The 15,739-nt window shown below is 37.8% G+C and overlaps 1 protein-coding gene across 6 annotated transcripts in view; it reads right to left on the reverse strand.

Moving 5' to 3' along the window:
• SPIRE1 (spire type actin nucleation factor 1) overlaps positions 1–15,739 on the reverse strand; it is an 86,681-nt gene that overhangs the window by 65,770 nt on the left and 5,172 nt on the right. For all 6 annotated transcript variants that reach the window (XM_081873528.1, XM_081873524.1, XM_081873526.1 and 3 more), the window contains exon 2: positions 9,027–9,061. In XM_081873528.1, the coding sequence (XP_081729654.1) occupies positions 9,027–9,061 (35 nt within the window). The remainder of the gene's footprint in view (positions 1–9,026; positions 9,062–15,739) is intronic.

The raw sequence follows: 15,739 nt of genomic DNA on the forward strand, positions 1-15,739 counted from the left end.
TTTCTGCAAAAAGCTATGACAAAACATTCCATGGAATTATCTGCATTCACTGAAGCTAGAATTACCCTGAATTTACAGATGAACACACAACACTCCATTACTTCCATTTTGGGGATGACTTTGACTGAAATCTAGTAATGGCTCTGAAATAGTAAATAAATGATAAGCTTAAAATAAAATTTATTTGGTCTTTCTAGAACAGATTTTCCCTTCATTTTTTTAGTTAGCCAGCTAGGATAAGAGACATCCCTTTGTTGAGTATGAATAGAATTAAGAATACCTCCCTGCACAACTATAGTGAGAGGTAGTGTAAAAGAAATAAATACAGCAACAAGCACAATACGGTATTTTAAAACAAATATAAAGAGATTTAAGGTGAGGCTAGTAGTAGCATGAAGCAAGTTCTTTAAGGTGAGAGGTGTAAGTTGCTGTACTGATTGAAGGCAGTGACCATAGTTCTATCAAATTTAATATATATGTACATGGTCAATTGCCAAAAATATCCAACAGCCTCGTTTCACTTCGAAAGAGGAAACTTCCCCAAACTGAGGGGATTGGTAAAAAGGAAGTTGAAAGGCAAAGTTAAGAGGATCAAATCTCTCCAAAAAGCTTGGAAGTTGTTTAAAACCATAATATTAGAAGCTCAGCCAGAATGTAAACCACAGATCAGAAAAGGTACCACCTGAGTCAAGAAGCTGCCGGTGTGGTTAGTTAATGAGCAGAGTCAAAGAAGCTATTAAGGACAAGAAGGTTCCCTTTAGAAAATGGAAGTATTGTTCAAACAAGGAGGGAAAAAGTAATACAAATGCTGGCAAACAAATTCAATCAGACAATAGGGGGTGCTAGAAAAATAATTTAAGGAGCACACAGTTAAACTATAAAATTTTAGGAGTCCCGCAGGAATGTGTTAGGATCTTTGGGTGACAAGTGAGGCAGAGGTGTGCTAACAGAGGAAAAGAGATGGCAAAGAAGCTGAATGAAGGTGCAGTCTTCACAGCAGAATATATAGGGCAGCTCCCAGCGCCTGAACTGACTTTCACAGGAAAAAAGGCAAATAGTGGCGACAAAAGATGCAATTTTAGGTCTTCCTAACAAAATAAAAACAGACAAATCATACGGTCTGGATAGCATCCACCTGAGAGTATTTAAAGAACTCAAATGTGAAATTGCTGTTCTTCTAACAAAATTATGTAATTTGTCCTTAAGATTAGCCTCCATACCAGAGGACTGAGGAGGCCAATATAACACAAACTTTCAAAAAGATATCCAGGGGAGATCATTGAAATTACAGGCTTGTTTGCTTAACATCTGTTCTGGGGGAACTGGCTGAAAGCATTGCTAGATACAGAACTACCAAGCATGCAGAAGTACAAGTCTTGCTGAAGCAGATGCATAGCTGTCAACTTTTTCCTTTTCTTGCAAGGAATCCTATTTGGAATAAGTTAATTTCCTTTAAAAAAAGGAAAAAGTTGACAGCTATGAGCAGATGCTGGGAATTACAAGTTGGGAGAGCACCATTCAGGTCCTATTTGAGGGCTTGCCAGTGGCACCTGGTTGGCCACTGCAGTGAACACTAGCTATAGATGATTCGTCCTGTGTAATAATGTTCAAAATAGAAAGCAAAATGTGTTCTACAAACTTTCATTAAAAAAGGCTGTCCCAAGCAGCTTCCATCATCTGCATGGCATTTATTAATAAAACTGTATTTATAATACATTACATAATTTAACTGAATGAGGATTTTGCTCTGTGCTGATAAAAAACCCCTGGAAAATCCTTAATGCTGCTAGGGAATCTGCTTAATGCTATGGCATGATGTTATATTACTTAACTGTCCTAAATCAAGAAGGGGATCAAGTTGTAATTTCAGATAATTCAGAGAACCAGATTATTATTTCTTGGTTTGTGCAATCATAGCCAACACTTTGTTGCTTACAAACAACATTAACAATTAATTTTATCATTACAATACTAAACATTCAACTACTAAGGGTATGTTTTGCATTATCAATTTTACATTAGTGACTGGATACTTAATACACTGTTATAATATTCACTGTAACTAGATAGGATGTGACACATCATTTCTGGTATCAGGCCACTGCAGTAGTTTCATTTTAAATCTCATAGTTGCTAAGTATTGCATAAGAGTTGGATAATTTCCTGAAACTTTCCCCACTACAACAATGTAAAAAATCTAGCGGGAGTTTGTTTTTCCTAAAATATGTTAGTGATGTAAAAAGCTAATTAAAATTGAACTGTGTCCTAACAGTGTAAACATTAGAAAAGTTCACAGTGTCAGCTATATCCAAGAACATATGAAACGACCCTGAATCTTGAAAAATTATTAGAACAGAATATTTTATTTCTGTCATATCATGAATGGCATCCAAAGCCACAACAAATATTTTGAAGCTTATGGTTATATTATAAATTATGACTATATTATAAATGTGATGTAATGTCATGTTCTCAGTCTCTTGGAAGAAAGCATTATATCACCATTGCCATTCCCCATATAGGTTACCATTACTTTGCAACCTACTGGTGCTGGATCTGTACTAAGTGCATAAACTGAACAAGTCTCTCACATTTGAAAAGACCCTAAATGAATTACTTCTTATGTTGGGCAAGTGGATTATTGCAAGTAAAAAAAATATAAAGGAAGCTTTATATATACAGCATTTCAAACAAAGTAACCCCCATGGTTTTGTGTGAGTTTTTAATGAAACACATCATAAGAGTTACATATAAGATTTGACTTTTCTGTGAACCAGTTTTGACTATTAAATATTGTTGTAGGATGTTTAGTGAGATATAAACTTTCACCCCTACAGCTTGAATGGATGGCCAGCCGAAGGGTATTCAAGGTCATAGAAAAAAACCCTGATCAGAGTAGCCATCAATTCTATTTTAACAGTATAATCATGGATTTTAAACAGCAGTTGTCTGTTCCCAGCATTAATCCAGTCTTTCACTTTATCCCCAACATCCCGAGGAATGATAGTATCTGAATACTGTAGTAAGCAAAGTCACTGGAGGCATAAGGATGAATGGGTGCCTAGTAAACAGGATGAATGGGTGCCTAACAAGTCAGATGGATGAATAATCTCCTTGCAGGATGAAGCTGAAAGTGCAACACTTCATGGTTGCTAAAGATAAGTAGCTGACTGCCCTAATTAAATTGAAGAATAATGGAAGGAGGCATTAGATAATACGCTCTATTGCCTTTGCAGCCCTTGCAATTGGATATTAGATGGTTAGAGAAAACAAGTCCCCATGCCTTTTTCACAAGAAAATACCATTTCTGAATCACTGGTGTTGAATGTTTGAACAATTCACTTGAAACTGTCAGTTCTTTGTTAGTCTAGGCATGAAGATTATAATATACCTGAACACCTTATTTATTATTTATTTCAGCTATTTATATATCACTGAATCAACAAAGTTTCTAAGCCATGTGCAATAAGATTTCAAAAAGCATACAGTGGATAAAACAATAAAAATTAATCATACAAAAAGAAAATTTACATAAAATGCCTGCTAAAACAGAATGTTTGCTTGTGGCCTGCAAATAACATAGTCTTTGATTTCTGGACAAACCTGTGTTTTATTCAGAAACAAATTAGCAGCCTCATAGTTTTAAGTAAATAAAATAAACAATAGTCATTTGTTCAAAGAATCAAACCTGAAACAAATAAAATTATTCTTTATAACTAAAAATCCAGTAGTGATGAATTAAAATAGTATTTTTAAAATCCAATGCATGGCACAGCTAATTATGTCGGTACAAAAACTAATTAAAATAGCATTTGCAGTCACAAAGCACATACTTTTTAAGATCTCAGATAAAGCATACTTCTGACACATCAGCAGCATTTGCACCATACAAAAATGCTTTGGCAAACAACGAGAAAGAGCACTCTACCACAGACATAGCTAGAAGTGCAGCACTGAAGTAAAAGTCTGCTGTACAAATAGCCAATTGTAATTAATGCACAATGACTAGCCTATGAGATACAATCTCAGGAGATCTACACCTGTTCTTCAGGATTTTGATCTGTCAAGCTCATATGTCTCTTAGGCTGGTTGCAACATGAATCCAACAGCATTCAGCTAACTACACAGGGGAGAATGCCCTCCTGCCCAACACCCTTACTATTTCATTTCCAAACGAAACTAAATTAAATACAATAATGCATATATAATATAGGGTCACCTCTAATAGTGTCAGCCTGCCGGTATAATGGATTTCTGCCCAAGCAAATGGAACTTCCCCTTCCTCTCTTCTGCCATGAGGCCCCCATCCCCACCCAAATCATCAAGATTCTTCATCTCCAAAATGCTTTCATATAAACATAATGTCTTTTACCATGTAACTGTGGAAGTTCATGTATCAAATAAACATGTTGAACTTGGGAAGCTTTCCCTCTTTTAATTTCAACTTTTGCAAAAGTTACATCTGATTGTACATAAAAAATAGTGGAGATGCTAGAGCTGGTTAAATATGAAATTTAGTAATCTACTGTGTCAGTACACAAGCACAATTAAATGCCAGCAACTCCCACTTCTATCACAGAATGCCTGCTTCTTAAGCAATGGATTGGATCATGGCTACAATTTATATTATCCAATTTCAATTATTCAAACTTTTAAAGCAAATAATTGTCCTTCAGCTAAGGTGGGGGGAAATATATTAACTTGTTCAATTTAGGATTTTATTTTGAAGGATACATCTCTCTCTATACACGTCCACACTTGATCGAACAGATAAGTACTCCACACTTGGGTTTGTTTATCTAACTACATGAGAACTTAATATATGTTATTTAATAAGCATGGAGTAGGTCAAGTCAAGTGGGTTCAGGGACAAATGGGCTGCTGAGCTGTAAGAAGACCCTTGCTAATTCAGGCCAAAGGTCCATCTAGTCCAGAGTTCTTTTATCACAATGACCAACCAGACACACACCTCATTTGTGATTGCCAGCAACTAGTATTCAGGAGCATTCCGCAGAGGGAAAGAGTGGCTGATCACTGTACCTTCTGCAGCTGCCACTTCAGAGACATCATTGTCTCTGAAATTGTGTCTACCAAACTATGCTGCAACCAACTTTTTAAACACAAAGTTCATGAATATACACAAAATTGTAATATCCCAAATAGTGCACATCATAGGTTTCTACACCCATTATTTAGGGACCCAGAATAATTCTTATGCAAGCCTTTTTTTACCCTACACTGTAGTTCACAATATATTTTCTATTTTTAGCCTATAATTATGTACATAACCTTTTATAAACTTTACCACTTACTAGCTTCAGTCCTGCATATGATGATAAAAATACTACCCTAGTCATATTGCATAGTAAACAGCTTTTGTATTAAGATTTCTCAAACAGTTTTGGAAATAATGACTGAAGGTTCTCTTTGCCCTTGAGAGTACTAGAGCTGCCTTTCCAACTGAACCATGAAAGTACTTTGGCTGGGCTACCTCAGTTATTTGTCACATTCTGTCCTACTGTACATATTTTTAAAGGCCAAGCAGAATGTTTGTGCTATAAATGCTGAAGAAAAGAACAAAAACTTGTATTGTACACTGCCATTTTATTAAACTGAATCTTTAATTTAATGTATGTTACTGGCCTAAAACTTTGTTTTGCCTTCCATGGAGGTTTGCCCCCTGTTCCTTATTAAACAGTGAAGTATTCCTTGAAATAAGGAACACGAGGCAAGCCCAAGCATTTTTTGCAAACTCCCAAGAAAAAAAATCTCAAAACTGAATTGTTCTATTTTACTATTACATTGCACAGACCATAGATGATGATTAATAATTGTATCTATTAATCCTACAATATGTTTCTTCTTCTTCTTCTTCTTCTTCTTCTTCTTCTTCTTCTTATTAATAATAATAATAATTGCCATCCACAAATACTAAGCTGCATTTATCTGATCTTAAAAAGGTGCAGGACAGACAGTGGGTAAGGGACAGAAGCTGAAGCCCACAAAATGGCAGGCAAAGTCCTGAAAAGGCTAACAGAAGTCAAGAGCGGTCAAGAGTGATAAGACAGATGAAGAAACCAGAAGGAAGAATATAACATAGTAATTTGAAATAACTATTCAAAACATTTGCTGCAGGTGTCATTGACAGACTATACATATTTTGCTTTTGAGCATGATATAAGAATATAAGAAAACCTTGATGGATCAGGACAGAGGCCCACTAGTCCGGCACAATGTTCTCACAGTGGCCACCCAAACACCTATGAGAAGCATGCAAACAGAACATGGGCATAACCCACAATTCCCAGAAACTGGTGTTCAGAGCCATACTGCTTCTGACAGTGGAGTTACAACATACTGTCACAGTGCTGGAGGAATGGACATCCTGAGTAAACAGCTAACACTTTATTGTCAAAAGTACACTTACACGTTAGCAAAAGGCATGTCTATCAGGCCTACGTGTATCAGCTACTTCCAGGTGTGCACCCGATGAGGGAGTTGCTGAACAAAGAAGCCCTGCCCTCAACCTCCATTTATGTCGTTCTTGCCCCCCACCCCCCAGCTGCTTGCAAGCAGATAATGACTCCACCTGAGTGTAACCTTTTGCTCTTCCTGCTTCAATCCTCTTCTGGTCCTGGGAGACAGTAGAGCAGAAGGTGGAGGCAGAAGGAGGAGGTGTGGAAGCCCTTTACACCAGCTTGACCTCTCTCTCTCTCCTCCTGCACCTGTTCTTCACTCTCCAATCTCGCAGCTTCTCCTGCCTCTCATCTCCTGGCTGTTACTGGCTCCCCCAGATCACTGATCCCTTCCTCCAAGTCAGTCTCCAACCCCCCTTCTTCCGGTGCCCACTCACCCAAATCCAGCCACCACTCCTCAGTTTCTAGTCAGTCCCTGGCACATACCCATCATGGCAATAGCCTTATCTTTCATAAATTCATCTAATCTTCTAAAGCCAACTAAGTTGATAGCCACATCTTGTGGGAGAGAATTCCATAGTTAATTCCGTAGTGTGAAGTAGCACGTATTTTGTCTATCCTGAATCTTCCAAGACTCAGTTTCATTGGATGTCCCTGAGTCCTACTGTTATGAGAGAGGGAGAAAAACATCTATACCCACTTTCTCCACATCATGCTATTTCTATAAAAAAAAAAAAAAGTATTTCTATTCCACTCACATGGCAAGCTTATTTTTGTTTCTAAAAAAGAACTATCTTGAATTTTATGCATGATGTCATATGACAGGAGGTGCAGCAGTGAATAGTATGTTTTAAGGTCACAATGAATGATTTTCTATCTTTTCCAAGCTCTGGTAAAACACAGCTGATCTTTATTTCCAGAAAGTACAGAGATCTTCCCACCACTATTAGTAATTCAGTGTATTTCTAGTGTATTAAAAATGGTGACAAAAACCAGGGGCCAGTTGCATATTAAATCTCAGCAGCAGCATAGCAAGCACAGGGCCATTGAGATACAGAAGCCAGCATATGAGTCAGAAACAATAACTATCCAAGTCCCTAAATCCTAGAAACTCAGTAGCCAAATCAATGCCTCCAAAGAAAACTGATTACTATCAAATACCCTTTTCACCAAAAGAGAGAACTCAGTCAACAGTAGCATTGTCACATGAGAGAGCCCTTGAGGCAAGGTGGTAGAGATACCGATCAGCCACACAAGACTCCCAGTTTACCCTGACCGACAGGTGAGGGCAAAAGCTACAAAAACTCTGCCTGGAAAGAGGTTGGATCTTGTTCTTTATAGAAACTTTATATTCCCACACAGTGGCTAAAATGGTTTTTAATGTGGTGGAAATCCTATGTCCAAATTCTTGCAAAACTCACCACATTGTTCGAGCAAGTTACCATCACTCAACCAACCTCTCTTCCAGGGGTATTTTGAGGTTAAAATACCACTTTAAGCTCTATGGAGGAAGGGCAGGATACAACTGTATCAAATAATATGTAAGTGCTCCTGGGAAATTTCCCTAGCATTGGGTACAGCTATTAAGACACTAAGCGGAATCATACAGATTTCTCTCAGCGCTAAAAAGAAATAAACATGGGTCAAACACAGCCCTCATACTCTTTAAAGAGCTCAAGTTTTTCCTATGAGAAAATAACCGACAGAGCTGTGAAATCAGCATGTGTGAATTAAACCTGACTTTCACAGCTTTCAGGAGCAGTGGGAAACATTTTGAAATGCTGCTCGTTGTACCCTTAGTTTTTGGGGGTGTAAGGAGCAGTGTGAAGCACTGTTCGAAACTCCCATTGTTCTAAGCGCATTTTGCAACATGGAATTTCATTCATGTGAGCAGTTTCTGAGCTTTGGGCGCAGTACTGCACCTAAAATTTCAGATTAAAACTGCAGAGTGGAAGAAAAGGAGGACCTTTTTCTGGTTCCCCACTTCTAGCTACTTTCTGAAGACTGGAGAAGAGACCCTCTTAAGAATATTAGGAGGGTAGGCAGGGGAAGGACTAGACCATGTGAAAAATGAACATAATATTTTAGCTGCAGTTCATTCATTTTCAGCTTTGTATTCTTGTTATAAAAAAAGCACACCTAGACATTCCGTTGTTGCGCCCATAACCTAGGTTTAAGGTGCCATTTAGCTCCTAGCTTTCATATCTCAGTTTCTAACACTAGTGTGAAGCTGCTTGCATGGGGCTTTCACATAGACCATCACAGACACAGTTGATGGTGCTGGTCAAGGACAGCAAAAAGCTGGGAAAGTTGGGGAAGCTGAAAAAGAGGAAGGGCTGCTCTGATTGTGGACTGCTTGACCCTTTTGCTCTTCCCTCCATTGCAGCATCTGCCTAGCCAAAAGTAGTCCTTTCCCTGCTTAGCATTTGCATTTTGAAAGCTCCACTGCTTGAAGCTTTCTTCTGTATTCAGAGACAGACCGCACACATTTCTCTCCCCTGTGGCAGTGCTCTCTCAGCATATCAGTACAGATACCTGGGAGAGCTATATATAAATGCCCTAAGATACACTAGTGTATCAAACAGAACAAACACTTTTACAAGTTCTTACCTCTGCTTCTGGACAGCGTAAATGTTCTGATTTACCTGAAATTAAAAACAAAAAAGAGTTATTTTCACCTTTTAAAAATAAACAATCAATTCCAAAAACAAGATTAGAAAAGATTAGAAAAAAATCTGATGCATCCTCTTTCCCCATGTAGACTACAACTCCCATCATCCATGGACTATTACATTTCCCTGTTCGTTGCATATTGCAGATGACCAGAGAAGGAGGTGATCCTTTCACTTTGTACAGGTACTTAGGAAGAGAAGAAGCTGTGTTGCTTCTTTCTTCCTGTGAACTCTGTGCAAAGCAAAAATCTTCAGGGATTGTGGTAAATGGGAATACTATTCCTTTCACTCCATACAGGTGCTACATGGAAGCGAGAAAATGCACTGGGGTGGAATGTACACATATATTAAAAACGTACACATATACACACATATAAAAACGCTCACCATTGCCATCTAGTATCACATTGTATATTGCATTTAAAACACATTTAAAATGTTTTATTCAGAGCTGTATAGTTGAGTCTCCAGGACTCTTCCTTTCTCAGATGGCCTATGTGAATTGATCATTTTACGCATCTGTACTTTCTTCTTGTAATCCACTGCTGGAGGAAGATGGAGCAAGGATCTGGGCCCTGGTTGTACATGCACTGTTCATGGTGAGGCTTAATTGCTACTGGTGCACTGCTATATACATTTTTAAAATCTTAAATCTGCCACTCAGTGAAATTTGAACAAGTATTTGTCTGTTCCATGAAATATATACAATCCCCCAAGAAAGTTTCTCTTTCTTAAGATAAGCATCTTAACAAACAACAAAGGTGTTCCCCTCTCATTGTCTGAGTTTCCCAGTAACTCAGAAAAAAATGTTCTCACAAACTCATTGGGAGAGAAAATAACATTATGAAAATGTCTTCTACTGAATCAGATAATGTGATGCATATTTATACCTCCTCCATCCTGCACATGCATAACTTAACCTGACATAAGCAAATAACCCTGGAAGCAATAAGCTGTGCACAATTTGATTGACAAGTTAGCCAGTATTTCACAACCTTCATTTTATTCTGCTTTTGAATAAATAAATATTAACAAAATTGTTACCAAAAAAATCAGCCATAAAAAGGGATAGACAAATTTTGATTGGCCTTAGTAGCCAGCTAAAATACATGCTGGCCCTGGCCTCAGAGGGGTGGAGTCTGGTATCTGATGCCATGCTGAACGTCTGAAGCAAGGATCTCCAAAGCTCAGCACAAAACTAGCAACAACCTTCGCCTCACAGCCTCCGCAGCTCCATGCTGAGAAGAAGTACGGCAGACAGTCTATATCATGCTACAAACCACTCTCTGAAGTGTTGCACCATATGTAAGATCATGAACTCGCACTGTCATCCCCAAGCTGAAGCTAGGTCAGGGTCTCGTTGCTTCTTCCTCTGCCTGTCTCTGCAATAGCCACCTCCCCACTTTTATTGACTATGAAACTTTTAGTCATCTCTTACTGCAATGCATTTAGGATGCCATGTATGAATGATTCCTCCTTTTATTCTCACAAAAAAGTATGTACTAAAATATTCTAAATGTTATTCTCCTTGGATATTTTTATTAAAAGATTAAAGATTTATACAATCTGAAGATGGACAGTGTATTTGCACAAAACCATGTGAGGTAGGTTAGGCTAAGAAATGATTTGCCAGAAGTCAGAGAGCTTGTCAAGGTTCACCACTCTATCCATGTTGGGATGGGATGCAGTGGTGGATGACAGCAACACCTCATTATCAAGGCTGAAAGGAACTGTGAAGGGAGGAGGTTCATATGTTCAGCACCAGCTGCTGGTCTAAAAGGTGGATGACAAATTAGGAGTCACAAAGATCCACTTAGGTGGATGGGAAGTGAGCATACTTTGTGCACAAGAAGGGGCTATCTTCATGATGAACAGATTTGCAGACTTCATTAAATCCAGATATTAAAAAATGTTTTTAAAATACAACTTTAAAGTCTGGCTTGTCAAGTTCTTCAGCATGCTGCAATTCTAGCCATGCTTTTATTTCCCCCACTTTTCAGGAAGTTATGACAGTATATGTCTAACATTTTGCCCTGCTGACTTTGAAGACTTGACACTTAACTGAGTCATACAAATCTATGACTCAATTTCAACAGAAGTTCTTGTAAAGAATACAGACACTGGCCTCTCCCACTTTCCTTCCTCATTCACACTTTCCAAGGCTCCTCTCTATATATTGAAAACATGCATTAACTGGAATCACACATTCACTGATTTCTTTAACCATGGGGCAATCACTCCCACATCTCCCTTATGAGATAAACAGGGTATAAGGTGCATTCCTCTTATATTCATTAAACTGCCACCACTTCCCATTTTATTCATTAAACTTATATTCATTAAACTGCCACCACTTCCCATTTTATTGTCAAGCAGGGAAGCACTTAAGAGCTGCTGTAATTTATCTGAGGGTAGAGAAATGGTATTAGCAAGCCCTCTGGATTGACCAGGCAATTCTAGCCATGCTTGGAACAATCTCCTTATCCTCCTTTAGACATTCAACTCCTTTTCTATTCAAAGGTTCCTGTGGCACATTAAATACTAACCAATTTATTTTGGCATAAGTTTTCATAGGCTAAAGTCTATTTTACCAAATGCATTTAAAGATGTTTTAAAGATAAATTGTTTCAAAGATATTTTTAAGATGTTTTATCACTTGTGTGTTTTTTGCCCCAGACTCCTTCGGAAAGGCAGGATATAAATTTAATAAATACATGTATAATCCTCAGCTGCCAATTGAGGATTACACTTCCTGAATCTGATGAAGTGGATTTGAATTAACCAAAGTTTGATACATGAATTTGTTAGGTGTTAAGGTGTCACAAGACTCTTTGCTGTTTGAGAAAAGAGGTCATATACTTCAAATGTGTTACAATATTCTAGATAAAATAAAAATACACAAAATGCCAGGATAAAACTTAAGACATAAAACTCAATTATCATTGCCTCCCCCCAAAGCACCCTGAAGCAATAAAAAAAATTCAGACTGTAGCTCCAGAAGCTCTGGCCAGCTTTTAGTTATAATTACGGGCTTTAGATTTAGCTCTGTAATGTTATCTGAGAGTGCTGCAGTCTACCCTTTCAAACTCCATTACATAAAAAGAGACTCAACAATTGAAGTCTAGTACTCATGAGTTTGTAAAGCTCTATCTGAACAGTGGATGGTAACTGACATGACTGATTGCTCCTTCATACAAATTCTCTGCACACAGAAAACTAGATTTCAGGAGGAAAGGCTGTAGCCTGACATGCTACCTGACTATGTGGATATATATTTTTATTTATATTATATGGGGGAATGTTCAATCCTGTGAGCCTCCCATTGAAACCTAAAGCAGTAAAACCCTGGCACACCTTTGCCACCTCAGTGAGAACTAGGGCTAATATTCAAAGTAATGTTAAATCAACCCAAAAAAATCACTTTACATCTCAGTGCTCAACTGGGTGTGTACCTTGTTAAGGAAATAAAATCATATTTCATTATAAACAAAACTCAACAATAGATGGCTTTTTGCTCATTAATGACAGACAGAAAAGCAGGCTAGAAGAAAGAATTAAGAGAAACCAGCCTTGCACATATATTTCCCTGTAAGAAGACTGCATAATATGTTCTTACTGTGCCCTAAGATATTAACAATAAAATAATTAGTATATTTGAACAATGAACTACAGGGTGTACCACATATGAATGGCAGCCACTGTTAATCTTATAACTTTTTCATCAAACGTTCGGTAAAGGAATAAAACCCCTACTAAATTAGTAAACCTTAGAACCCTGAAATTTCTTTATTTCTGTCTCTAATGTATTTTCTAAACTTTCAAGAGAATAATACAGTATTAAGCCCTTGAAAAATCACAACATGTAGCCTCATATACAGGTGCTCCTCTTATCCTAGCAAACAATTTATCTTTAAAGTCGTACTTGGAGAAGGAAAGCATTTTGGCTGCTTTAAGAATCTGATCTCAACTGAAAAAAGAGATCACGTAAAAAAGAATTATGGAAATGCCAGCTTTTGTGTTGACTATAAAACTACATGTTTCTAGTGCCCAAAACAACAGGCATAAGATCAGCCTTCATAGAACCAGTTACAGATAGGTAGCCGTGTTGGTCTGCCATAGTCAAAACAAAACAAATTCCTTCCAGTAGCACCTTAAAGACCAACTAAGTCAGTTCTTGGTATGAGCTTTCGTGTGCATGCACACTTCTTCAGATACATATTCAGATACATATCTGAAGAAGTGTGCATGCACACGAAAGCTCATACCAAGAACTGACTTAGTTGGTCTTTAAGGTGCTGCTGGAAGGAATTTGTTTTGTTTAGCCTTCATAGAAGTAAGTGAAAGGAAAAGTTTTGACTGGTATTTGTTTCACTGTGATTTTAATTGTGCATGCACACGAAAGCTCATACCAAGAACTGACTTAGTTGGTCTTTAAGGTGCTGCTGGAAGGAATTTGTTTTGTTTAGCCTTCATAGAAGTAAGTGAAAGGAAAAGTTTTGACTGGTATTTGTTTCACTGTGATTTTAATTGTGCATGCACACGAAAGCTCATACCAAGACCTGACTTAGTTGGTCTTTAAGGTGCTACTGGAAGGAATTTGTTTTGTTTAGCCTTCATAGAAGTAAGTGAAAGGAAAAGTTTTGACTGGTATTTGTTCCACTGTGATTTTAATTGTTATTAAGTTTAGAGCAAGAGTTCTTGAACTTCATCTTAAGCCTAGTAGGTTACATAGCACATTCTGCTTCATTCAGCCAACTAGTCTAGAAGACTTTGTACCTCACTCTCGAACCAATAACAGACATAAGTAGATTCAATAAAAAGGGAAGGACTACACATACGTGCCTTATGACACGCTTGAGGTTTCTCCAGAAAAAGCACTATCCAGCAGCAAAATACAAGCACATAGTCACTTAACCATATACACCATACTGAATCAGTATTCCAATTCTGTGCCAATCAAGATAGAAACTGAGCCAATAAATGTCACTGAGAAGCCCTTAAAACAAATCTAGTGACTTAGCGAAGTATCATTCAATTAAAGCTGAAATCCCTTACACATCAGAAGTAAGTCTCATTGAAATCTATATTGAGCTTACTGCTGAATAAACAAATATTATTGCTCTATAAAAAGCCTTCATTTACTAAATGATAATCGCTCCTAAACACACTGTAAGAACTATCAAGTTGTAATTTCATCCACATAATTGTTATGAGTTGTAGATTTTTTTAAAAAAATGTATTAAGGTATCAAATGTTTAATAATATTTATAGAAAAACTAGCATGTCAAACAGTCTTTAAAATGCTAGTTTATTTTCCTGTATAATTACTTTCTAGCAAACAATAGGTCCATTCTCCATCTTGAGACACTGCAGTTTTATCCACATTATTTTTAGACTTTAGTATTTAATGCAAGGTCATTATTTACAACTGGACTAGCACTCTAATTCAAGTCACTGGAACAATTCTGTTCTTCGGGTATACTGATATGATTAATAATAATAATAATAATAATAATAATAATAATTTTATTTATACCTCACCCATCTGGCTGGGTTTCCCCATATATAGGGCAGGGCAATGTCATTAATGTTACCTTGGGAAGTTTCAATTCTTTTCTTCTATGAACACAACTTTAAACAAATATTTTCAATGTATCTGAAGCTCCTAACAGGAGTGTCACCCAGGCATATTATCCTCCGTACTAAAGCATTCAAGTAGGCCAATTCACTCAATCTGATTTTCCATTTTTCTTTGCTACTCATTCTGTGGCTCCTGGAGATTACCAAACAATGTGTACTGTACCTGAACATTTTAATCCTTCTGTACTTCTGCATACCCCTTGTTTCTTGGAGCATGTTGAGAACACCCTCATTTCTCAGTATCCCTTTTTGGCACCAGTCCTATCAGCAGTCACCACCTGAATTTGCTGTTGTGGGGAACGGGTAGACCCCCTCACACAAGGTACGGAGCTGCACAACAATGAGAGCTAAATGAGGCCTTCTAGGATTTACCCCAGCCACATTCGTCAAGTCTCCACACCCTCTTCAAGTGCTATTGTCTGTCTCAAATGAGTTTTTAAATTGTGCTAGTGAGTCTTGCTTGCATGGATAGAGAAGGGTATGTATAGAAACTTCTGACTTTGCATTTCTAGAGTGTAGCTTGCTATATCAAAGTAAGTAGCACATCCAATTCCCTACCCACTTTGTAACTCTGTTCGATCACAGTCATGTGGCCTCTGGCAAGCTGCCCAAGAAGCAATGTGGCCCTCAGCCTGGAGAATGTATCTAGCCCACCCTTTCCTATCAAAAGTGTTCTTATTAAAGAGTCCTTCCAACCAATCATGCCCTAACCTCCAAGAAGCTGCTAACAGGGGGCTTGCAGCACATTACATTCCACCCCCAGTTTCTTATTTTTCTTTTCTAACTGACACTCAATGTCCTGCAGCTACTGAGAATGCTCAGTCCTCATTGGTCTACTTTGGAGGGTTGCCCCCTTCAGTATTTTTCTTCTGCAGACTTCAGGGTTCCTCCAGGTATGTTTCATCTCTTTCTCAATGGCTCCAAGCCTGTCAGCGCTTTCCGTTCAAATTCTGTTAGAGGCAGCGAAGAATACCGAGGTTTGCACTTTATTATTAGTTAACTGATTTGTAT

The sequence above is a fragment of the Podarcis erhardii genome (assembly GCF_964252035.2).
Source record: "Podarcis erhardii genome assembly, chromosome: 8".
In the NCBI taxonomy this organism is placed as follows: Eukaryota; Metazoa; Chordata; class Lepidosauria; order Squamata; family Lacertidae; genus Podarcis; species Podarcis erhardii.